This window comes from Lynx canadensis, chromosome D1 (assembly GCF_007474595.2).
Source record: "Lynx canadensis isolate LIC74 chromosome D1, mLynCan4.pri.v2, whole genome shotgun sequence".
NCBI classification, from domain to species: domain Eukaryota; kingdom Metazoa; phylum Chordata; class Mammalia; order Carnivora; family Felidae; genus Lynx; species Lynx canadensis.
In genome coordinates this window covers 63,845,956-63,872,665 of record NC_044312.2, presented here as the reverse complement: position 1 = coordinate 63,872,665, position 26,710 = coordinate 63,845,956, and the positions used below count along the sequence as shown (strand labels likewise).

At 39.6% G+C, this 26,710-nt stretch overlaps 2 protein-coding genes across 2 annotated transcripts; both read right to left on the bottom strand.

Moving 5' to 3' along the window:
* Positions 1 to 9,880: 9,880 nt before the first annotated feature.
* On the bottom strand, positions 9,881 to 10,804 carry LOC115525886 (olfactory receptor 2D3-like). Its single transcript, XM_030333294.1, has one exon. It carries the CDS (start codon positions 10,802 to 10,804, stop codon positions 9,881 to 9,883), a length of 924 nt encoding a protein of 307 aa, XP_030189154.1.
* Positions 10,805 to 16,600: 5,796 nt separating this feature from the next.
* On the bottom strand, positions 16,601 to 18,675 carry LOC115525481 (ras-related protein Rab-5A). Its single transcript, XM_030332688.1, has one exon. The coding sequence runs from the start codon at positions 18,568 to 18,570 to the stop codon at positions 17,923 to 17,925; it is 648 nt and encodes a 215-aa protein (XP_030188548.1). The 5' UTR covers positions 18,571 to 18,675; the 3' UTR covers positions 16,601 to 17,922.
* Between the last annotated feature and the right edge of the window lie 8,035 nt (positions 18,676 to 26,710).

Sequence of the window (26,710 nt, the reverse complement as noted above, 5' to 3'; positions counted from 1 at the left end):
TCTGTATTGTTTCTTTAGTTGCCTAGAACCAAACACATTCTCGGTGAATGTTTGCAAACGTGGTCCCTAGTTTGTAACATCACAGGACCCTAATTGAATCCAACTCCCATTTGGAAAAGCCACATTTGGAGCTTGTACCCAAGCCCGGAAAAGTCAGAAGAGACAGGGACATGGAATTGTGAGGTATCATGAATACAATAAGGTGTTGCCTTTCCTATTGGACTCTGACTTTAACTCTTGACCTCTCCGTTTCTGACACTTTTAATTGTATATTGATGAAAGAACCATCTAAATGGAGAGCAGGCATCATAATAATAACTAAACATTGAGAGGTCATTATATGAAAGTATTATTCAGGACACCAAACCTGGACAAGTATCTTTCCAGAACGATTAAATTATCCCTCTCTTAAAGGTAGCTTATGTACTAGAAAGTAATATTCTTTTTTTTTTTTAACGTTTATTTATTTTTGAGACAGAGAGAGACAGAGCATGAACGGGGGAGGGTCAGAGAGAGAGGGAGACACAGAATCTGAAACAGGCTCCAGGCTCTGAGCAGTCAGCACAGAGCCCGACGCTGGGCTCGAACTCACATACCGCGAGATCGTGACCTGAGCCGAAGTCGGATGCTTAACCGACTGAGCCACCCAGGTGCCCCAGAAAGTAATATTCTAATATATAAGCCCTTGATTATTTTTGTACCTAGGTTTAAGTATAATGTTTGATGACTGATTTAAATTTTGTTTTTAACGTTTATTTATTTTTGAGACAGAGAGAGACAAAGCATGAATGGGGGAGGGTCACAGAGAGAGGGAGACACAGAATCTGAAACAGGCTCCAGGCTCTGAGCTGTCAGCACACAGCCCGATGTGGGGCTCGAACCCTCGATCCGTGAGATCATGACCTGAGCTGAAGTCGGACACTTAACCGACCGAGCCACCCAGGCGCCCCTGATGACTGATTTAAATGCCCGGTTAGTGTCCTAACAGACCTATTCTGAATATAAAACTCTAAAGCAGGTACAGAAATGTTTTTTTCAACAAAGCACTTCCACTCATTTTCCATACAGCCTATGTCCACATTTGTTTGCAGCACTCAAGGCTGTAGATGGAAGCATCATGGGAAGAGCTAAAGTACGTCCACCTTCGTCACCTCTCTGGGCCAGCTACACACTCTCCATGTGCCTGAGAGAGAAGGAATTCTAGACTGTCTCAGACTAAGGGGTGATGAGTTTGACATGGTGTTGGTTTTAGGAGCTAAACCTTTTGGATCAAAGGACATAGGTGTTTCTTTACAGGCTATGACAACATGTGAGCCTGGGAAAACTCAAAAATCTGATAACTGATGAGGCTCTGGCCAGGAATATCAGAGTGTTTGTGTTTGGGGGAAACAGTGAAAGGTGCCGGCAACAATAGAGCATGTGCTGTGTGCTGTAATCAGGCTCATTAATCCTATCTTCCCTCTTGTGCACCTGACCCAGATCCCCACTCTCCTTCTTGCAGGACCAGAGTATCTCCACTGGATTGAAGGGTCGTGGGGATAGGGAGGATGAACTCCTGTTCTGGAAAGCCACATTTGGAATGTGGTATCCCACCCCAGAAAAGTCAGAAGAGACAGGGACTTGGGATTGACAGGTATCGATGTCATGCATCATGGGAACTAGGCAGATAAATCCAATTCTGAACATGTGTTAAAGAATCTGTAAGAGAAGCATGTTTCTCTAAATCTTTCCCCTATACTGTGGCTTCTATATTTGGACACTTCACTGGTTCCCCTACGGGTCTCTTCTGGGTCCACAGGATTTTAATGGCACAAAAGGTATTATTAGAGCATATGACGGGCATATCATTTGCTCTTAGATGGCCCTTTGGAGACATTTTTTACCAGATAGGGGCAAAAAATCTCTGAGCAGAGGGCAGAAAGCCCAGGAGTGCTAAAGATAGGTACTGGTATTTCCACCAGGAAGCAGACACCCTGGCCTGGGATGTGGCACAGACTCCTTCATCATTTTCACTGATTTTTCTTCATGTTTAGAAAACCAAGAATAGAGGGCATTAGGATCAAGTACAGGCCCCAAAGCACTAGAGAATCTGGAAGACAGAGTAGCTTAAGTTCTTAGGGTCTGTTTGGGGCTCTGTTTCTCAACTCAGCATTCCTAGAGGCTGCACACTTCCCTGACAGAGAGACAAAGCCCTTACCTCAGGTAGTGAGAAGCCCAGATGGCCAAACGTGCAAACTGCCCTGTGGGTTGTTTGAAGGGGAAGGATTTTCCTGTAGAAATGGGGAAAGGGTGAGGCTTTTCCAGCAGTGTCCAACTGGTTGAAGTTTTGCTAAGCTGGGTTAAGAGTCTGAGGAGTCTGACCAATACAGCTGTCAGGGCCCCTTCTGGTCCTTCTATTCTTCTAAAGGTCTTCTCTGGAGATGCAGTGGAGACAGAGGGCTAGTTCAGTCCTTGGGTAGTTTCTGTGGCGCTCTTACTTCAGTGATGGATTTCCTGCTCTCACACCCATAGAGAATTAGAAGAAACTGTTTCTGTCACTCAGTTCCCTAGGTCAAGAACCCATCCAGCTCTGGAGAAGTTGTCAGGCTGAGTTCTTGGGTCCAGATGCTCAGACTGCCATTTACTCCTGCTAGGGTCTGGGAGCAAGGATGAGAGCAGCAGGAATCTGGAAGAAGTAGATATTGGAAGAGCTCCCCAAGGGAGACCCTGCTGTGCTTGGCCTCACTGTCTCTGGGGAGGCTGTTCTGGCTCCTTTCCCATGACCCCTCCCCCCTCTGCTTTATTCCATTCCTGCATTCACAGGGACTTATCTTCTCAGCTGAAATGGCCTCCCCTGGAAATGCTGGTCCAGGAAACAAGATGTTAATGAGTCCTCTTGGGCATGTTTCCTGGCCTGGTATCCCTGCTCTTTTCTCTCACTAAATGAGCTCAGATGCCCCAGGTTTCCATCTTCCCCTAAGGTGGCACTGATGGCCCATTTCTGAATTTCTGACTGGATACACCAAGAAGAAGCGTCCTTTTCCTGGTCAGTGTTCTGCCCCAGATCTTAAAGTAGGTTTTGTGTCAGCTCTAGGACACTCCCACAATATCTTCTGTAATTGTTACCTTGATTCTGAATTCTCATGTTCATTGCCTGTCTTGTGTGCTCCATTGTATACATGTTCTTCTTGTTTTATAAGCTCTTCCTGCTACCTCATCAGCTTCCAGATATGATCAAGATCTCCCTGTTCAGGCAAACAACAATTTGGATTTTCTTTCCTTTGGACTATCTCTCTAAATGCCTCCCATTTTTTGCCATATATTTTTTCAAAAAGCATTTATAATAATTGGGTCTACTGCTACTTTAATTGGTCATTCATTATACACGAAGAGAACATTTGCCCAGAAAACCCAGAAATAACAGTAGCATAACCCAATAAAATTGTATTTCTCACACAGGTAACAGTTCAACGCATATTTCTTATTTAGGGAGCTGTCCTTAATTGCTCTCTTCTATGGGGTTGGGTGGGGATCCAGGCTTTTCATTTGGTGGAGTCTACAACATCTTCAGTAGGTGATTTCCAGGTTGACAATAATACTCTCCATTCTGGGTAGTCTGAAAGGAAAGAGATCCTATGGCATCAAGTGTAGGTGTTTTTATGGCTCAGACTTCACTTCATGGCACACCTTGTGGCACACTTCACCTCTGCATTGTATTCCTCGGCCCATTTGGATCACCTCCTGCCAAGTGCCCTACATGACTGAACTGACCTACTTTGTCTCAAGATCACCAAAATCTTCTTTGCCAAATCCTGTAATACATACTATTTTGTGTTACTGGGTTTGTTTTAAACTCACCAAATTCCCACATTCCTTTTCTTTTGGTGCAAAAAGGCTAAAGATTTTTTCGTTCCATACTAGCAGGAATATTTTTTTTTCTTCTGATCTCTGTGTTAATCTGGTAGCACACCATGCTAGCATAATCCAGAAGGGCAGGAACTAGTCTGTTTTGTTCCCAGTCACATTTCTAGCTCATAGCATGGTAACTGCATAAATGTACTCAATAAATGTTTGCTAAATTAATAAAGGAGTGAACAAATGAAGGTTTCTACCACAGCTGCTGTCAAATTCCAACTAAAATATCCATGGGGGAGAAACGTGTATTCAGGCCCTCTGCTCATTTTTTAATCAGATTGTCTTTTTTTTTTTTTTTTTTGGTGTTGAGCTGTGTAAGCTATTTATATATTTTTTATATTAACCCCTTATTGAATACATCATTCGCAAGTATCTTCTCAGATTCACTAGGTTGCATTTTTGTTTTGTTGATGGTTTCTGTCATTGTGCAGAAGCTTTTTATTTTGGCGTAGTCTCAATAGTTTATTTTTGCTTTTGCTTCCCTTGTCTGAGGAGTCATATCAGAGTAGCTTATGTTGCTAAGGCTGATGTCCAAGAGATTACTGGCTATGTTTCTTTTACTTTTATGGTCAGATCTCATATTTAGGTTTCTAATCCATTTTGAGTGTATTTCTGTGCTGGTAAAAGAATGTAGTCCACTCTCATTCTTTTGCATGTAGCTATCCAGTTTTCCCAGCACCATTAATGAAAAGGCTGTCTTTTCTCAATTATATATTCTTGCCTCATTTGTCATAGATGAGTAATATGAGTTTGTTTCTAGCTCTCTATTCTTTTCTATTGATCTATGTGTCTATTTTTGTGCCACAAACATACTGTTTTGGTTACTATGACTTTGTAGTATATCTTGAAATCTAGGATTGTGATACCTCCAGCTTTGTCTGGGATTTTTCCAAAGAACACACACAGGTACCCAACAGACACATGAAAAGATGCTGAATGTCCCTAAATATCAGAGAAATGCAAATCAAAACCACAATAAGATATCACCTCACACGAGTCAGAATGGCTAGTATCAAAATGACAAGCAGTATCAAGTGTTGGTGAGGATGTGGAGAAAAGGGAACCCTCATACACTATTGGTGGGAGTGTAAATGGATGCAACCACTGTGGAGAACAGTATAGAGGTTTCTCAAAAAAATTAGAGATAGAAATAGCATATGATCTGGTAATTCCAGTAGGGATATTTATCCAAATAAATGAAAACACTAACTCAAAAAGATATATAAATAATGCCCAGATGATGGAAGCAACCCAAGTGTCCACCCACAGATAAATGGATACAAAAAATATGTGATGTATATCTATATAGTGATAGATTATTCTGCCATAAAAAATGGCATCTTGCCATTTGCAACGTGGGTGGACCTCGAGGGTATTGTGCTAAGTGAAATACATCAGACAGAGAAACAAATACCAGCAACAAATACCAGAAAACAAATATGATTTCACCTATATATGGAATCTAAGAAGCAAAACAAATGAACAAACAAACAAAACCCAGACTCATGGGGCACCTGAGTGGTTCAGTCGGTTAAGCATCCAACTCTCGGTGTTAGCTCAGGTCATGGTCTCATGGGTCATGAGATAGAAACCACATCTGGCTCTGTGCTGACAGTGTGGAGTCTGCTTAGGATCATGTTTCTCCCTCTCTCTGCCCTTCCCCTCCTTTCTCAAAAATAAATAAACTTAAAAAAAAACAGACACATAAATATAGAGAACAAACTGACAGTTGCCAGAGAAGAGGGGAGTTGAGGGATGGGCAAAATAGGTGAAGAGAATTAAGAGGTACAAATTTCCAGTTGTAAAATAAGTAAGTCAAGGAGATGGAAAGTACAGCATAGGGAATATAGTCAATAATATTTTAGTAACATTGTACGGTAACAGATGGTGACTATATTTTGTGGTGAGCACTGAGTAATGTATAGAATTGCTGGATCACTATGTTGTACACCTGAAACTAATATAACATTGTATGTCAGCTATATACCTCAATAATAGATATTTAATTTTTTTTTAAATGACACTAAATAGTAACAATTATCTATCATCCAATTTGGCAATCTCTATATAGTACCTTTACTCTATAATTGTTGTTAAATTCAATATTTGGTCTGGTAACAAGAAAGTAAATAAATAAATAAACAAACAAATAAAATATTCATGAAGATATAAGTGTATCTTAAAGCTGACTTCAGGTCAGTAAACTAGAGATAAGAAAAGTTATAGGACAAGATTTAGAAGAAATGTTCACCAACTCTATATTTTAACAAAGAATATATTAAAAAACAAGTTTTGGGGCATCTGGGTGGTTCAATCGGTTGAGTGTCTGACTTCAGCTCTGGTCATGATTTCATGGTCCATGAGTTTGAGCCCCGCATCGGGCTCTGTGCTGACAGCTCAGAGCCTGGAGCCTGCTTCAGATTCTGTGTCTCTCTGTCTCTCTGCCCCTCCCCTGCTCGTGCTCTGTTTCTCTCTCTCTCAAAAATAAATAAACATTTTTAAAAATTAAAAAAATAAATAAGTTTTGCTTCAAACTTGGGAATTTAAAACTTGACATACCCAAATAATTTAGGTTAAGTTTTATTTATGTTTAATTCCAAAATAAAGAGGTTTCCCAGACCAGAAAATGGAAAAATATCATCTAATGGTACAGAAGCTAGTCCAAGTCAGAGTTTTCCCCCATATTTTCCCTCTTTCTTTACCTCTTTAATTCAGACACCCAGAGGATACAGTTTTTAATTAACATCAAAGGACTGAGCAGATAGCATGCAGCTGAAACAATTTGTAGCAGGGGAAACATAATTTATAAACAATGAGTGTGTCTGGGTCCCTCAGAAGTTGACCATGAGCAAGGATTTGAATGAAAAAAGTTCATTTACGGAGTTATTATAGTTTAAAACTAATAGGATGGGGAAGTGGGGCAGAAAAGCAAAAGAACAGATAAAGGTTGTGTCATCAAGCAAGTTACTGTGGGCAACTGGATCTTAATCCTCCTGGAGAACTCTGAGAAAGAAGAGTAGAACACGTACCTCAGACGTATATCGCACCTAAGGTGTGAGGGATCTGGGGTATTCAGACACCAACTGTCACCAATCATCCAAGTCCTGGTTGCTGCAGGGGACATTAATTCCCTGGGCCACAGGCCTTCTGGGCATGTGAGCAGAACTGGCATATCGGCCAAAGAAAGTCTGGATGCAAAAGATGCTTATAGTCGCTAGTGGAAGTCAAACTGCCCTGAAACGATAAGGGTCACAAGCATATGTGGAAGGCATTGACCTAACTGCTATACTGTAAGACAATAATATTTAAGATAAATGACATTGCTCAAAGGTATAGTCTTAAATTTACTAGAATGTACAAAATGATGAAGAGATTTAAAAAATGGTTGAATAATGAGTGTCATGGAGAGTAAATAAATATAACACGGTACATTATTTTTAAATGGTACTACTTGACTGACTGAATTTCCTAGAATTTCAGCTAGATTATTGCATGTATACTAATTTAATAGAACAGAAATATTATCTAAAATCCATGGAGGCATTTTTCATGTACCTCCAAATTCCAAACATTAGGGAAAACTTATATGGAAGTGATGAATAGATGATTTATAGGCAATAAACCTTAAACCCTACTATGGTATGAAAATAGAGATAGTTGGAAGCTGGTGGAGAGGAATACTTTGAAGATATTTTTACTCTTCCTTCCATGAGAAAATAAGGTGCTTCCCCTCACCTCAAGTGACAAGAGCTTCAAAAGTACTTTTGTGTCTAATCTGGAATTTGATTAATGTTAGAACAAGTACCTTCTTCACAAATAAAAAATCTAAAGGTCAATTATGGACTGGTATAGTCTCCCTGGTTGAAGAGAAGAGACAGCATTCCACACTCCCAGAATTTAACGAAATAGGAACAAGCATGACTCCACTTGGCCATATGTGAATCCTATGGAAGAGAATTAGCCAAGTCTCTGTAAAAGGGACTCAGGCCAATAGAACCACTTGGTAGGCTTAAAAGCGACCTCCCAACAGAGGAAAAACTATTAAGGGGGAGTCATATGTGACCAGCTAATGAAGATAGGGCCTTTAAAGATGTGATTAGGTTAAACTTTGTCATTATGGTGGGCCCTAATCTAATTTGAGGGGCGTCCTTATAAGAAAAGGAAATTTGCACACCCAAAGAGATATATGGGGTACAAGTACACAGAGGAAAGGCCCTGTGAGGACACAGAGAAAAGCTTGCCATATGCAAACTAAGTAGAGAGGACTCAGGAGAAACCAAACCTACTGACACCTAGATCTTGGACTTACGTCTTTTACTTTGGCTTTTCTCTCTTTTCTTTCCTTCTACCCAGCCCCAATTTGCCAATCTCACCTTAATTCAGTGATTAATTTTTCCTGTCCAAAATATTTCTGGTGGTTGTTCACACCAGCCACTTTCAGTACCAAATCTTGTAATGACATTTTGGAGCTCCTGCCCCTATTATCAAACCCCAAACTTTCTATAATTGGTTTAAATATTATGCTATTGTCCTCTAACCTTCTGGGCTAACAGTCTTCTACAGATTCATATCCATTAGGAAGAAGGTTGGCAGGATCTTTATTCAGATTCTTTTCACTGGGGGGTTAGTGAAATGTATCAGGAAAAAGAAACCCCATTCAAAGCAATGAGACTTATTCAAGTTCTTCAAGTACATGAAGCAATTATAATTTTTATTACCTCGCCAACACTGCATGCATTCTTGAGAAAGAGATAGAGAGAGAGAGAGAGAGAGAGAGAGAGAGAGAGAGAGAGAGAGAAAGAGAGAATTCTGAAAGGATAAAATTGACATGTTGACAGGACTTATTCCTTGAGGGGGAATTATGTGTGATTTTGTTTTTTAATACTCTTACATTATTCCTTTCATAATCAAAAAAGAAAACATTTACTTTTATTTTCTGAGGTTGAATTCACCTGTATTCTCTACTCCCTCCAGAACAAAGTGATAAATTTGAAATCACTCTCAAACTTATTCTGCTACTCATTGTAGCAGACAGCTACAAAACTGAGGAGGGCATGGAAAATAATTAGGGGACAGGTGAGACTGGCCTAAGATAATATAGTACTTAGTAAAGGGGTGAGAAGAAATCCAATTCAATAATATTGGTAGAGAATTCTACATAGTCAAGCTTACATGTCACAGACAACAGACACACATACACATGCAGACAACTGTACATACTTGCACACTGTTTCATATCTGTATACACTATGCAAAAATCATCCAGAAAAAAAAATGGAGGAAGGAGAAAAGAGAAAGAAGAAAGGAATGCTTTAGAAAGGGTCATCATGCAGTACAGTTAAATTCATTGCCAAGGAGGGCCTGAAAGTTACAGAAACTCTATAGGATTCAATCACTTTTAACTGGAAATAAGGCAGTTTGAGGTAATGCATCTATGGGTATATCTCATAAGACATCCTTATGTCTGAAAAGAATGCTGACTTTTTAACCAGTCACTGTTGATGTAGTCAGAAACGTGGAAACAGAACCTCAGCAAGCCCACAGGTGACTGTATGACAACTTGGGTTTCCCAGCTCATTAATAGGTGAAGGATGCTAGAAATATGTTCAGGGAGATTAATCCATTTTTTCCCTTGGTCCAACATTTCAACGGTGAGTTTACTTTGCTAGGAAAATATTTCCCTCAGGAAAGAACTACAAAAAGAGACCATAAAAAAACAAAAGAGTACAAGACAGAACATGACTCTGTTGTCCCAGAGGTAAGGAAACTTTTTAAGGAAGACACGAAGTTTTACATATTGTGAGGTTCTAGACACAATGCTTGCACGGAATTGGCATTTAATGAATATGTGTGGAGAAGAAAAGTCAACTGGAGCATATAAAGCGAGGGAAAGAAAGGACAAGGATAGTAGTAGAGCTATTGTTGTCAGTCATAATCTTCCAAGTGCTTAAGAAAAATGTCAGAAATCACTGCCTCTGAAGGCAGACTATCTTCCAACCAGCCTCCTGAGAGCACCCTTCACGTCCTTGTTCCTCAGGCTATAAATTATGGGGTTCAACATGGAAGTCATAACTGAATAGAACACAGAGATGACCTGATCCTTTTCATTCATTGTCTTGGAATTGGGTCTCATGTAGGCAAATATTCCAGAGCCATAGTAGAGAACCACAACAGTGAGATGAGAGCCACAGGTAGAAAAGACCTTGAGCCTCCCCTCCTCTGACTGCATCTGAATCACTGTTGAGATAATATGCCAGTAGGAGACAAGGATGAGGGAGAGAGGTGCTAAGAGGATAATCACACCCATTGAAAAGAGAGCCATCTCAGCATTGTAGGTGTCTGCTGAAGCCAGCTTCAGGAGTGCAGGAGGTTCACAAAAATAATGATTAATTATATTCTGTCCCTGGTAGGGGAGACACAGTGTAAATGCACTGTCCACTGAACATACAAATGCCCCACTGATCCAAGACACTATGGCCAACTGGACACAAACCCTCTGCGTCATGACAGTGGAATAATGCAGGGGCTTGCAGACAGCCACATAGCGGTCATAGGACATCACTGCCAGAAGTGCACACTCTGTACACCCTGCTAAAAGGAAGACGATTATCTGCAGTGAGCATCCAGCAAAGGAAATGGTTTTCCTTTTTACGAGGAAGTGGACCAACATCTGAGGAACAATGCTTGTAGAGAAACAGAGGTCAGCAAAGGACAAGTTTTTGAGGAAAAAGTACATGGGAGTGTGAAGTCGAGAGTCACTTTGAATGAGGATTATTATAAGCAGGTTTCCAAACATAGAGAGAAGGTAAATGGTAAGGAAAACACAGAACAGCAGGATCTGGACCTTTGGATCCTGTGAAAGTCCCAGCAAGATAAATTCAGCCACAGAAGTTTGGTTTCCTTCTCCCATTAATGTTTATTCCTGTTTACCTGTCATCAGAAAGAAAACACATGCATTCTGAATGTTCAGTTTTCACAATCTTTATAAACAAGCACAATGATAACAAGTGCACCTTGTTGGACTATTTGTTTTCAGATGCTTCCTGGTAGGTGCCAGGTGGCATTAGGATGCATATTGCTGTTACATAGTTTTTAAGCACGTCTTTCTTTGCTTGATCCATTTGGTAGGCTGACTATCCTACTTGACATGGCTTCTCAACTAATCCTGATATCAACATACTTACATATTGCTAAATTACCGTGAAGTTTTATCGGGGAATTGTCTTTGGATCAATTTAATTTTTTTCTTCTTAATAAATATTTTGTATTTACCTGGATTAGCAGTCTGAGAATGAGGTGAATTTGTTTAGTCAATAAAACCACTTTTGCTTTTATAATTCAAAATCAAAACACAGAGGTCAATAATAAATTTGTTCATAATAGAGTAGGAGTTTCAAATATGGTTTCAAAGCCAACAGATAAACTGCAGCTATTAGTTCTGGCTTTTTTTTCCGTAGCATCTTTATTTTTTATTGTTTTAATGTTTATTTATTTTGAGACAGAGAGAGAATGTGTGAGCAGTGGGGATGGTGGGTGGAGCAGAGAGAGAGAGGAAAGAGAAGAATCCCCAGCAGACTCTGGCTGTCAGCATACAGGCTGATGTGGGGCTCGATCTCACCAACTGTGAGATCATGACTTGAGCCAAAGTCAAGAGTCAGATGCTTAACCACCTGAGCCACCCAGGCACCCCTTCCATAGCATTTTTAAAAGAGGCTTCTAAAGTAGCAATCCAAACAAGGTAAAGGAAGAAAAGAAAAATATACACCCATGGATCATAATCCTGGCCCTTGTATAAATATTTCACATGATTAAAAGGAAAAGTATCATGAAAAAGTGTGACATTCAGAAATGTAATATAATAAGACTTCAGTGGCCAAGGCTCTATTCAAGAAAAAAAAAAGCCAGTAATAAGCAGGAGCTTAAACTTCTGAACTAGACATTAGTGAATTTTACTACTCCATAATGCCCAGTTTCAGCTCACCTCTGACCTTAGCATCAGCTGTAGTGGACAATTCTGACTTGCTTGGCACTGCTGACATTCTACGTCAAGAGCTCCCTACCTTGTCTTTTAGCATTCTGCCCAAGATGTTGAAGTATGGGCAAGTTAATGCCCCAAAGGCAATCTTTAACCAGAGCGCAAAGGAAAATTGATGAATAAAGACACCAGGTATTTCTGGGAAGCACTCTGTATGATTCTTACAGGTTGAGCTCTATGGAGTTAAGTCCCCACTGTCTGTGCCATGTTTATTATTATTACTATTACTATTATTATTATTATAGTCCCTAAAGGACTTTTTCAGAATTTGGTTTAGATGAATTCAGAATGAAATTTGAATAGCACAGATATACTGTACATCTATTTATATACTGCAGCCCTCTAGAGGACCACAAACCATTGCGATGTCTAACATTTCTCTCTTCTTCTAAGAACTTTGGGATTTATATTGCCCCCATACAGAATGCATGGTCTAGAGTATCAACTTCAATAATCCAAACTTCATTGGTGTTTAGTTGTTTCCTGTCTCACTCTTACTGTTTCCTTATACCACTTCCTGGAATCACTTTTCCAATAAGCTATCTGCACCAAAGTTCTTTTCTTTTTTTTTTTTTTTTTAATTTTTTTTCAACGTTTATTTATTTTTGGGACAGAGAGAGACAGAGCATGAACGGGGGAGGGGCAGAGAGAGAGAGGGAGACACAGAATCGGAAACAGGCTCCAGGCTCCGAGCCATCAGCCCAGAGCCTGACGCGGGGCTCGAACTCACGGACCGCGAGATCGTGACCTGGCTGAAGTCGGACGCTTAACCGACTGCGCCACCCAGGCGCCCCACCAAAGTTCTTTTCTTAGCCTCTTCTTTCAGGAACCTAAACTAAGAGAAATATAGGACGTGAGATGGAGACCTGATGAAGACAATATTATTACAAGTCTGCCTCCTTCAACCAAGGAGTTCCAGCTGTGTCTGATGATAATGACTAACACTTACTGAATGCTTACTATGAGTCTGGCATAGTTCTAAGTACTTTATATGTGTTAGTTTATTTAATCTTCACGATAATCCTATGAGGAAGTATATTTTCAATCTCTATTTTACAGATAAGGAAATTGAAGTGTAGAAATGCAAAGTACCTTACTAGTCCACAGATATCATTTACCAGAATTGGAATCCAAAGCCCTAGAGTCTTGTTCTGGCATCTGAGCTTTTAAATCTTCAGTCTTATTTCAGTCACAATTCCAACTGCAGCAGCTAGTACTAAAAAATCCAATCATGTAGATGGACTCCCCACAGAGAAATCCAAGCAATATTCAAGAGACAAAGGAAATTAACCTCAATCCCAAACATGTTCATAAATGGCTTGGCTCCTAAAGTTGGCTGAGGTTAAGATTTTCACATGTTGTCAATTAGAAAACAAACCAGAAAGAACTAAGACTTGTAGTAAGGTTCCAGCCAACTTTCTTTAAGTTTAGGAAGGAGATTTGTAATAAAAGAGTGGATTCAAGATCCAAGTAGAACAACCAATCAGATTTAAGGGGCAAATGGCATCTCTGTTAGCAGGGTGAACATGGTGCTAAGGTCAATTTCAGTCTGATGCTACTGCTGACTATACGGTTGTCATAAATTTATCATTAACACTCAGATTACTAGATTAAATTTGTAATATAGAATATTTGGATTTGGTAAGAGATACAGGAACCTAAGTATCATGTATAGGATCTTGCACACTAGGTAGCAGAGCTTTTTCCTCCTCCTCCTCTAATCATAATAATAACAACACGGACTAAAAACTTACATTTCATGGCACTTAATATGTTCCAGGCACCCTTATAAGCATTTAATATTTATTAATTTATTTAATTTTCAGAAGGGTTTCAAAGAAGTAGACTCCTAATATACTCATTTTATAAATACGAGTTCTGAGGGTCAGTGAATATATTAAAAAAAAAAACTTTCAGGGCTACAGAAATAGTAAATTTTTGAATCAGGATTCAGTCCCAGGTAATCTGATTCTAGAGCCCAGCCCTGATATTGTTCTATTGAATAGGAGTGCGGATTCTATTTTTAGAAATATACTCTGGAACCATGCTCTGTCTGAGTCCACAGAAAAAGCCATAAATGGAACACACCACAGAATTAGGATCTGGGAAAATGTAAGGCAGAGGCTGATGGTATCCACAGAAAATAAACAAATACGCTATCTTTCTGTAGTGTGGAATCAGGTGGACAGGAAGCTAAGCAGTGTCAGTGCAAATATCCGCAACTTTTTTTTTTAATGTTTTTATTTATTTTTGAGACAGAGAGAGATAGAGCATGAGCAGGGGAGGGGCAGAGAGAGAGGGAGACACAGAATCTGAAGCAGGCTTCAGGCTCTGAGCTGTCAGCACAGAGCCTGATGCAGGACTTGAACTCACAGACTGTGAGTTCATGACCTGAGCTGAAGTCAGATGCCCAACTGACTGAGCTACCCAGGTGCCCCAACTTCTTTTTGTTGTTGTTGTTAATGTTTATTTCTGAGACAGAGAGAGACAGAGCATGAGTGGGGGAGGGGCAGAGAGAGAGGGAGACACAGAATCAGAAGCAGGCTCCAGGCTCTGAGCTGTCAGCACTGAGCCCCACGCGGGGCTCAAACTCAGAAACCGTGAGATCATGACCTGAACCGAAATCGGTCGCTCAACCGACTGAGCCACCCAGGGGCTCCTATCAGCAACTTCTTAATATTCCTCAAAGTTAGTTTCCTGCTCTTCCTTCTTTATTTACATATTGTTTTTATGGATCTCATTTACATCCGTTGGCTCAATTATCACCTATATCTAGACTGCCTCAAAAGTCATCTGACAACTGACCACTATTCTTAGCTTGAATCCTACATTTTCAATTTTTTTCCTGGATATTTTTTTCAAGTTTTTATTTAAATTCTAGCTAGTTAATATACATAGTAAAATTGGTTTCAGGTATAGAATTTAGGAAATCATTACTTACATACAACACCCAGGGCTCATCACAACAAGTACCCTCCTTAATACCCATCTCCCATTTAGCCCATTCCCCACCCACCTCCCTCTACCAACTTTGTTTGTTCTCTATAGTTAAGAGTCTCACGGTTTGCTTCCCCTTCTTTCTTTTTTTCCCTTCCTCTATATTCATCTGTTTTGTTTCTTAAATTACACATGAGTGAAAACATAAGGTATTTGTCTTTCTCTGACAGACTTATTTCATTTAGCATAATACACTCTAGCTCTGTCCACATTGTTGCAATATTTACAGTAAAATATTTTGCCTCTGCCTCAAAATCAACATATTTGGAATTTAAATTTTACTCCATAAATCATTTTTAACTTTAGGAACTCCATTCTTGGAAATTCCACTGTCACTTTTCCTAACCATCATGACCTTAAAATATAAAATCAGCTTTGACTTCTTTTATCCTCCTTGTTTCTGCAAGTTGATCAATCATCAAGTTCATTCTTTCAAACATCTTTCAAATCTCTAACTTTTCATTGTCATTGTCATTCTTGCTAGTCTAGTATGTCATTCAGTTCTGCTTGTATTATTTCAATATCCTTCTAACTTGTTGCCACACCCTAGAATCAAACATCTTGTATGCCACTAACTGATACATCTTCCAAAGTAAATGGTTTCCACATCTAATGAAATAAACTCCAAATTCTCTAGATGAGCATTTAAATCCTATCTCATGCTTATCCCAATTTCCTTCCTTTTTCTGTCTTAAAAGTGTCCTTGTTTCAGTGAAATCAAATCATTAATAAACTATTCATATTAGATTCTAAGAGCTTGGTAAAGAAAAAAAAAAGAAATAGAGATAACAGGAACAGGTCATACAAGTATATCTGTTAATAGAGAATGGTTTAAAAATTATAAGAGAATATCATGTACTCATTTAGAAAAAAAGTGTTGAATTTCTAGGAACAAAAAACCAATTTTTAAAAAGTTCTGAGTTTCTAATTTTGAGAAAAAAAGGAAAGATATAAAGAGACTGACAACCATAGGAAATACTATACTGGTTTTAAAATATTTATAATTGATAAGACTCTAGCAAATATAGTTTTACAGATGTATTCTATATAAACATCAAGGAATGGATAATTCTTAATATTTAAATTATACCAGGGGATAAAAAATAGGATGTCGAAAGTTTCAAGAAACAAAAACCCTTCTCAACCTTTTTGAAAATAAATCTATTTCTCTTGTAACTGATGAGAGCTGGATACAGAATAGGATTTATCCAAAGGTTTAACATGACAGGAAGACTGAGTTTTCATTTCTTTTCTTTTTATTTTAAATTCTATCATTCTAGGTGTCACCATTTTCTTAAGAAAATCTCCCTTTATGATCTTAACATAATTACGAAAAGCTCCCACTGTTACCCCTTGTTCAAATATAAAAGGAGAGATAGAACATATTTGACCAAGATTTCTGCCAAAAGTTCTGAGAGTCAGCCTGATTGGAACATATCATTTTAGCAGTGGATGTGAGAGAGAAATTAACTCAGTCTAGGTCAAGTGCTGGAAAAACTAGTATGGAGTTATGTGTATAACTACCATGGCTGTAACCCCAACCACACCTCTCTTTAATATTTCCTCCTTCTTATCCTTTATATATGCTTTAAGGAAAATAAACTATCTCATAAAGTAGTTATCCTTTTTTTTTTTTTTTTTTTTTTTTTTTTTTTTTTTTTTTTTTTTTTTTTGCTTTTTATACCACTTTATTCCAACCTGAGCACCTCAATATAAAACTAAACACTGGTGAACTGTTTTCCTTACTAATTCTGAATTACTGTAAATGTACAAGTTCTGCTAGCAGTTCAACACTTAAATAGATTAAATCATCTCTGACACATGGTAGATTTCATATAATGAAAATACCTAAAACAATTAGTGCAATATACTGAACTGATCAAAATAAAATGAACTTTGGAAAACAAGGCTGCAAGATTGTTACTAACATACGGCAATATTTATGTTACAAATTACTGGTACATTGTTTATTATGGTTCTAGCCATGTAGGAACAACTGGAGCCCCTTCCTTTCAAAGGGAGAGAAAAGGTAAAATTAGCTGTTTTAGTAACTGTACATTTTGTATACTTTTAAGCAACTCTTAAATATTACAGAAAAAGTAATAAACATATATGGAGACTACAGTGCAGTACCCTATTTACAGTACAGCTGAGGATCAAATTTAAAATAATCAAGTTTGAATGTACATAATTGTTAGTGCATTGACTATATTACGTCCAAAGGGAACGAAAGCCCCCTCCCTGCCCCCAAACAACAAAACCTATGTAATGGCCAGCAGTGATTGAACAGAAATCACAGACACCTGGTTTGTTTCATTTCTGTTGAAGAGCTCACATGTTTGAAGGGAACACTATCCATTAAGATCAGTTTTCATATTCCTAAAACAAGAGATTATATTTGACTTTTTTTTACCCCACTAAAAATACCAGGACAGCTATAATTTAGATGCCACTCATGTTCATTTTTTTCACCCTTTCACTAAAGATGTGGCACTGTTTTCTTGTGGTTAATTTGTTAAAACGTGGAATGTACATTTTAAATATGCATACTAAGAGAAATTACCAGTTGCCTGAACACCATAGCTAAGCATAAATATCCTTAGAATCTCCTTCTAAAAAAAGAATGTTTTCTGAAAAGCCCAAATTAATAAGTTCCAAATTTTTTTCATAGAAGTGGCTGGTTAACTGTGGGTTTTCGTCATCATTTGTCTCTATCCCTGGTGATGAGAAATGATTCCCCCTAACCGTCCAAGGAAACAAGCATACACACACAGCTCTCATTCCCCCTTTCTACTTCTGAAACGTTAGTCAGAGGGTCACATGCATGTTATTAAAAATTAAGTTCAAAACACTTAAAATAATTCTGTATTAGAAACTTGACTCTATCATAAGTCTCTTCTTTTTGGAAGTCATACTGGGCTGGTTAAATGCTCCAATTCCACTGTCATTAACATCGAGGAAGCAGAAGAGTATTCCAGCAAGTTCAAACTGGAGGTTTAGTTACTACAACACTGACTCCTGGTTGGCTGCGTGGGTTCAGTAAGGTCTACTCCTCTTCCTCTGGCAGAATTTGCTCCTGGATTCTGTGGTTCATTCTTTGGCAACTTTTTAGCTATTGCCATGAATATTTCATTTACATTCATTGATGTTTTAGCTGATGTCTCCATGAATAATAAACTGTTGTCATCTGCATAGGACTGTGCTTCCTGGAAATCGACAGCTCTTTTATTTGCAAGGTCAGCCTTGTTTCCTGATAAAGCTATTACAATGTTAGGACTGGCTTGCCTCTGAAGTTCTTTAACCCAGTTTTTGGCTCTGGCAAAGGACTCCTCATTTGTGATATCATATACAACTATGGCTGCTTGTGCTCCTCTGTAGTACATTGGTGCTAGGCTATGGTATCGTTCTTGACCAGCTGTATCCCATATTTCAAACTTTACTGTTGTGTCATCAAGACACACAGTTTGGGTTAGGAAAGCAGCCCCTATGGTACTCTCTTGAAATTCATGAAACTGGCCCTTCACAAAACGAAGCACTAGGCTTGATTTGCCAACAGCAGACTCTCCCAGAAGTACTAGTTTGAACTGGCATATTTTATTTCCAGTATTTGGCCCGTTGGGTCTTGTTGCTCCTCGATTAGCCATGTCCAAATTTGAAAGAAGTCCCTAATTTCAGTCTTTTAAATGAACTTCCAGGATGCAAGGTGTCAAATTTTTTTCTTTCTGGATGTAGAGAAACCCGTCTTTGGAAGTCCATAAAGTAGTTATCCTTAAAGGAGTGTAGGGATGAAGAAAAGACAAGGAGTAAGTTTCAGGGATGCTAGTAATTTCCTGTTTCTTAAAATGGGTGCTGATCACATGGCTATGCTCATGATGTGAAAATTCATTGAACTATATACACCTGTAATTTCTGTGTTTCTCTGCAGATATGTTATGCTTTAATATAAAAGTTTACTTTAAAATAGAACATTTGGCAGGTATAATTAGCTGTCTCAGAAAAGAGCACTCTTGTAAGATAATTGATCCACAATAAATTGTCTAAATGAATAAACTATGGTTTATTTACGGTTTCATATTATAGCATATTATTTCTTAAAATTTTCTGGATTCAAAAATCTCGAAATTATAGAAAGAGGAAGAGGAAGAAGAAGAAGGAGGAGGAGGAGGAGGAGGAGGAGGAGGAGGAGGAGGAGGAGGAGGAGGAGGAGAAGCAGAAGAAGAAGTAGCAGCAGCAGCAGCAGCTGGAGGAGGAGGAGGAGAGGGAGGGGGAGGGGAGGAGAAGGAAAAGGAGAAGCAGGAGGTGGAGGATAGAAAGGGAGTGAAGACGGAGGGGAGGAGAAAAAAGAAAAGAAGGTCATCATGAAAATTATAAAATGTTACCAACGCAACTCAACACAGTGGGTTTTTTCTAACCTTTCCCATAACTAAGTAGGCTCAGAAAGTAGACTCAGAAAAGAATTCCCAGATACATGAGGCAAAGTGGTTATGTCAACAGCTAATCTAACAAGGGTTTTCCTAACTTTACAATAAGAGTGAGTTCTTTGTTTCCTCCACTCCACATACTGGACTTAGTTAATTCTATATTTTACTGCTACTCTCGACACCTCACTTCTGATACCAAATTGTTATTATTAAAATGTGTGGTTTGTAAGTAAAAGGAAACGCAAATGCTTATCCCCAAAAAGTGTTTATACAGAGTGCTTATAAAAACAATGAGAATTTATAGATTTTAATTACCGAAAATCCATAGCAGTATTGGCCACGGGTGAGGTTCTATCCAGACACTCAACATATTTCTTTTTTTTTTTTTATATATATGAAATTTATTGACAAATTGGTTTCCATACAACACCCAGTGCTCATCCCAAAAGGTGCCCTCCTCAATACCCATCACCCACCCTCCCCTCCCTCCCACCCCCCATCAACCCTCAGTTTGTTCTCAGTTTTTAACAGTCTCTTATGCTTTGGCTCTCTCCCACTCTAACCTCTTTTTTTTTTTTTTTTCCTTCCCCTCCCCCATGGGTTCCTGTTTAGTTTCTCAGGATCCACATAAGAGTGAAACCATGTGGTATCTGTCTTTCTCTGTATGGCTTATTTCACTTAGCATTACACTCTCCAGTTCCATCCACGTTGCTACAAAAGGCCATATTTCATTTTTTCTCATTGCCACATAGTACTCCATTGTGTATATATACCACAATTTCTTTATCCATTCATCAGTTGATGGACATTTAGGCTCTTTCCATAATTTGGCTATTGTTGAGAGTGCTGCTATAAACATTGGGGTACAAGTGCCCCTATGCATCAGTACTCCTGGATCCCTTGGATAAATTCCTAGCAGTGCTATTGCTGGGTCATAGGGTAGGTCTATTTTTAATTTTCTGAGGAACCTCCACACTGCTTTCCAGAGCGGCTGCACCAATTTGCATTCCCACCAACAGTGCAAGAGGGTTCCCGTTTCTCCACATCCTCTCCAGCATCTATAGTCTCCTGATTTGTTCATTTTGGCCACTCTGACTGGCGTGAGGTGATACCTGAGTGTGGTTTTGATTTGTATTTCCCTGATAAGGAGCAACGCTGAACATCTTTTCATGTGCCTGTTGGCCATCTGGATGTCTTCTTTAGAGAAGTGTCTATTCATGTTTTCTGCCCATTTCTTCACTGGGTTATTTGTTTTTCGGGTGTGGAGTTTGGTGAGCTCTTTATAGATTTTAGATACTAGCCCTTTGTCTGATGTCATTTGCAAATATCTTTTCCCATTCCGTTGGTTGCCTTTTAGTTTTGTTGGTTGTTTCCTTTGCTGTGCAGAAGCTTTTTATCTTCATAAGGTCCCAGTAATTCACTTTTGCTTTTAATTCCCTTGCCTTTGGGGATGTGTCGAGTAAGAGATTGCTACGGCTGAGGTCAGAGAGGTCTTTTCCTGCTTTCTCCTCTAAGGTTTTGATGGTTTCCTGTCTCACATTTAGGTCCTTTATCCATTTTGAGTTTATTTTTGTAAATGGTGTGAGAAAGTGGTCTAGTTTCAACCTTCTGCATGTTGCTGTCCAGTTCTCCCAGCACCATTTGTTAAAGAGGCTGTCTTTTTTCCATTGGATGTTCTTTCCTGCTTTGTCAAAGATGAGTTGGCCGTACGTTTGTGGGTCTAGTTCTGGGGTTTCTATTCTATTCCATTGGTCTGTGTGTCTGTTTTTGTGCCAATACCATGCTGTCTTGATGATTACAGCTTTGTAGTAGAGGCTAAAGTCTGGCATTGTGATGCCTCCTGCTTTGGTCTTCTTCTTCAAAATTCCTTTGGCTATTCGGGGCCTTTTGTGGTTCCATATGAATTTTAGGATTGCTTGTTCTAATTTCGAGAAGAATGCTGGTGCAATTTTGATTGGGATTGCATTGAATGTGTAGATAGCTTTGGGTAGTATTGACATTTTGACAATATTTATTTTTCCAATCCATGAGCAGGGAATGTCTTTCCATTTCTTTAAATCTTCTTCAATTACCTTCATAAGCTTTCTATAGTTTTCAGCATACAGATCCTTTACATCTTTGGTTAGATTTATTCCTAGGTATTTTATGCTTCTTGGTGCAATTGTGAATGGGATCAGTTTCTTTATTTGTCTTTCTGTTGCTTCATTGTTAGTGTATAAGAATGCAACTGATTTCTGTACATTGATTTTGTATCCTGCAACTTTGCTGAATTCATGTATCAGTTCTAGCAGACTTTTGGTGGAGTCTATCGGATTTTCCATGTATAATATCATGTCATCTGCAAAAAGCGAAAGCTTGACTTCATCTTTGCCAATTTTGATGCCTTTGATTTCCTTTTGTTGTCTGATTGCTGATGCTAGAACTTCCAGCACTATGTTAAACAACAGCGGTGAGAGTGGGCATCCCTGTCGTGTTCCTGATCTCAGGGAAAAAGCTCTCAGTTTTTCCCCGTTGAGGATGATGTTAGCTGTGGGCTTTTCATAAATGGCTTTTATGATCTTTAAATATGTTCCTTCTATCCCGACTTTCTCAAGGGTTTTTATTAAGAAAGGGTGCTGGATTTTGTCAAAGGCCTTTTCTGCATCGATTGACAGGATCATATGGTTCTTCTCTTTTTTTTTGTTAATGTGATGTATCACGGTGATTGATTTGCGAATGTTGAACCAGCCCTGCATCCCAGGAATGAATCCCACTTGATCATGGTGAATAATTCTTTTTATATGCTGTTGAATTCGATTTGCTAGTATCTTATTGAGAATTTTGGCATCCATATTCATCAGGGATATTGGCCTGTAGTTCTCTTTTTTTACTGGGTCTCTGTCTGGTTTAGGAATCAAAGTAATACTGGCTTCATAGAAGGAGTCTGGAAGTTTTCCTTCCCTTTCTATTTCTTGGAATAGCTTGAGAAGGATAGGTATTATCTCTGCTTTAAATGTCTGGTAGAACTCCCCTGGGAAGCCATCTGGTCCTGGACTCTTATTTGTTGCGAGATTTTTGATAACCGATTCAATTCCTTCGCTGGTTATGGGTCTGTTCAAGCTTTCTATTTCCTCCTGATTGAGTTTTGGAAGAGTGTGGGTGTTCAGGAATGTGTCCATTTCTTCCAGGTTGTCCAATTTGTTGGCATATAATTTTTCATAGTATTCCCTGATAATTGTTTGTATCTCTGAGGGATTGGTTGTAATAATTCCATTTTCATTCATGATTTTATCTATTTGGGTCATCTCCCTTTTCTTTTTGAGAAGCCTGGCTAGAGGTTTGTCAATTTTGTTTATTTTTTCAAAAAACCAACTCTTGGTTTCGTTGATCTGCTCTACAGTTTTTTTAGATTCTATATTGTTTATTTCTGCTCTGATCTTTATTATTTCTCTTCTTCTGCTGGGTTTAGGCTGCCTTTGCTGTTCTGCTTCTATTTCCTTTAGGTGTGCTGTTAGATTTTGTATTTGGGATTTTTCTTGTTTCTTGAGATAGGCCTGGATTGCAATGTATTTTCCTCTCAGGACTGCCTTCGCTGCGTCCCAAAGCGTTTGGATTGTTGTATTTTCATTTTCGTTTGTTTCCATATATTTTTTGATTTCTTCTCTAATTGCCTGGTTGACCCACTCATTCGTTAGTAGGGTGTTCTTTAACCTCCATGCTTTTGGAGGTTTTCCAGACTTTTTCCTGTGGTTGATTTCAAGCTTCATAGCATTGTGGTCTGAAAGTATGCATGGTATAATTTCAATTCTTGTAAACTTATGAAGGGCTGTTTTGTGACCCAGTATATGATCTATCTTGGAGAATGTTCCATGTGCACTCGAGAAGAAAGTATATTCTGTTGCTTTGGGATGCAGAGTTCTAAATAGATCTGTCAAGTCCATCTGATCCAATGTCTCATTCAGGGCCCTTGTTTCTTTATTGACCGTGTGTCTAGATGATCTATCCATTTCTGTAAGTGGGGTGTTAAAGTCCCCTGCAATTACCACATTCTTATCAATAAGGTTGCTTCTGTTTATGAGTAATTGTTTTATATATTTGGGGGCTCCGGTATTCGGCGCATAGACATTTATAATTGTTAGCTCTTCCTGATGGATAGACCCTGTAACTATTATATAATGTCCTTCTTCATCTCTTGTTACAGCCTTTAATTTAAAGTCTAGTTTGTCTGATATAAGTATGGCTACTCCAGCTTTCTTTTGGCTTCCAGTAGCATGATAAATAGTTCTCCATCCCCTCACTCTGAATCTAAAGGTGTCCTCAGGTCTAAAATGAGTCTCTTGTAGACAGCAAATAGATGGGTCTTGTTTTTTTATCCATTCTGATACCCTGTGTCTTTTGGTTGGTGCATTTAATCCATTTACATTCAGTGTTATTATAGAAAGATACGGGTTTAGAGTCATTGTGATGTCTGTATGTTTTATGCTTGTAGTGATGTCTCTGGTACTTTGTCTCACAGGGTCCCCCTTAGGATCTCTTGTAGGGCTGGTTTAGTGGTGACAAATTCCTTCAGTTTTTGTTTGTTTGGGAAGACCTTTATCTCTCCTTCTATTCTAAATGACAGACTTGCTGGATAAAGGATTCTCGGCTGCATATTTTTGCTGTCTAGCACCCTGAAAATCTCGTGCCAATTCTTTCTGGCCTGCCAAGTTTCAAAAGAGAGATCAGTCACGAGTCTTATAGGTCTCCCTTTATATGTGAGGGCACGTTTACCCCTTGCTGCTTTCAGAATTTTCTCTTTATCCTTGTATTTTGCCAGTTTCACTATGATATGTCGTGCAGAAGATCGATTCAAGTTACGTCTGAAGGGAGTTCTCTGTGCCTCTTGGATTTCAATGCCTTTTTCCTTCCCCAGTTCAGGGAAGTTCTCAGCTATAATTTCTTCAAGTACCCCTTCAGCACCTTTCCCTCTCTCTTCCTCCTCTGGGATACCAATTATGCGTATATTATTTCTTTTTAGTGTATCACTTAGTTCTCTAATTTTCCCCTCATACTCCTGGATTTTTTTATCTCTCTTTTTCTCAGCTTCCTCTTTTTCCATAACTTTATCTTCTAGTTCACCTATTCTCTCCTCTGCCTCTTCCATCCGAGCCGTGGTGGTTTGCATTTTGTTTTGCATTTCCTTTAAAGCGTTTTTCAGCTCCTCGTGACTGTTCCTTAGTCCCTTGATCTCTGTAGCAAGAGATTCTCTGCTGTCCTGTATACTGTTTTCCAGCCCAGCGATTAATTTTATGACTATTATTCTAAATTCACTTTCTGTTATATTATTTAAATCCTTTTTGATCAGCTCATTAGCTGTTGTTATTTCCTGGAGATCCTTCTGAGGGGAATTCTTCCGCTTGGTCATTTTGGATAGTCCCTGGTGTGGTGAGGACCTGCAGGGCACTTCCCCTGTGCTGTGGTGTATAACTGGAGTTGGTGGGCGGGGCCGCAGTCCGTCCTGATGTCTGCCCCCAGCCCACCGCTGGGGCCACAGTCAGACTGGTGTGTGCCTTCTCTTCCCCTCTCCTAGGGGCGGGATTCACTGTGGGGTGGCGTGGCCCGTCTGGGCTACTTGCACACTGCCAGGCTTGTGATGCTGGGGATCTGGCGTATTAGCTGGGGTGGGAAGGCAAGGTGCACGGCGGGGGGGGGGGGGGGGAGGCTTAGCTCGCTTCTCCTTAGGTGATCCACTTCAGGAGGGGCCCTGTGGCAGCCGGAGGGAGTCAGATCCGCTGCCGGAGGTTTGGCTCCGCAGAAGCACAGAGTTGGGTGTTTGCGAGGAGCGAGCAATTTCCCTGGCCGGAACCGGTTCCCTTTGGGATTTTGGCTGGGGGATGGGCGGGGGAGATGGCGCTGGCGAGCGCCTTTGTTCCCCGCCAAACTGAGCTCTTGGTCCGGGGGCTCCGCAGCTCACCCTCCCTTTGTCCTCCAGCCTTCCCGCTTTCCGAGCAGAGCTGTTAACTTATGACCTCCCAGACGCTAAGTCGCGCTTGCTGTTGGAACACAGTCCGTCAGGCCCCTCCGCTTTTGCCAGCCGGACTCGGGGGCTCTGCTTGGCCGGCGAGCCGCCCGTCCGCCCCGGCTCCCTCCCGCCAGTCCGTGGAGCGCGCACCGCCTCGCCGCCCTTCCTACCCTCTTCCGTGGGCCTCTCGTCTGCACTTGGGTCCGGTGAGTCCGTTCTGCTAATCCTCTGGCGGTTTTCTGGGTTATTTAGGCAGGTGTAGGTGGAATCTAAGTGATCAGCAGGACGCGCGGTGAGCCCAGCGTCCTCCTACGCCGCCATCTTCCTCTCCCTCAACATATTTCTTTATAGCTTTTCACATAGTTCTCACCATTGTCACCCTTATCCTAACAGTTATTAGGGATCCATGATTTCTTGCCCACATCTAAAAATAAAAATAAAGTTTCTTTGCAATAGGCATTCCCACCAAAGGTACTGGGATAAAGTCTGATGTGGCATAGAATCATATTCCCTACAAAAATGTGGATCCACAAAACATCAGCAAATTTTGAGCAAAGGAAAAATGTTATCGAAAACACAATTATCAAATATCTAATTCAGCTGTATATTTGTCTATTTTATTTTATTGACAAATTCTAATGCAAAAATCTGATAAAGAGAACACACAGAGTGATAGAAATTTACCCTTCAATTATAGATGCAAAAATTACAAATAAAATAATAGCAAATGATAAATGGAAGTACATTAATGAGGAATATATAATACCTTTGTAGAGTTTTACCAAGCAATATAAGTATTTTTGGTTTTTTGTTTTTTTGTTTTTTTTCAACGTTTTTATTATTTTTTTTGGGACAGAGAGAGACAGAGCACGAACGGGGGAGGGGCAGAGAGAGAGGAAGACACAGAATCGGAAACAGGCTCCAGGCTCTGAGCCATCAGCCCAGAGCCCGACGCGGGGCTCGAACTCACAGACCGCGAGATCGTGACCTGGCTGAAGTCGGACGCTTAACCGACTGCGCCACCCAGGCGCCCCAATATAAGTATTTTTGAACATTAAGGAATAAGAAGCACATGATAACATCAACTGAGAAATATAAAAATACAAATACAGATTTCCAATTCTAGTAATTGTTTGATACCTGTTATAGACCAACCTTTCCACCAAAAGCAGTTTAAATCCATAAGACCTCAAGAGACAAAGATCTTGGAGAAAGAAGATGAACAATATCGTGGGCCTCACAGGCAGAATTATTTTTTCTCCTGTCTGTGGATTGTAAAGAAGCAGCTGAGAATCTGATAAACTCAATATAAAGTAGGGTCTGAGAAGCTGAAAAGTTGAGAAAATTTTTTCTACAGTTTTAAAATAGTGGGGGTGAGGGAGA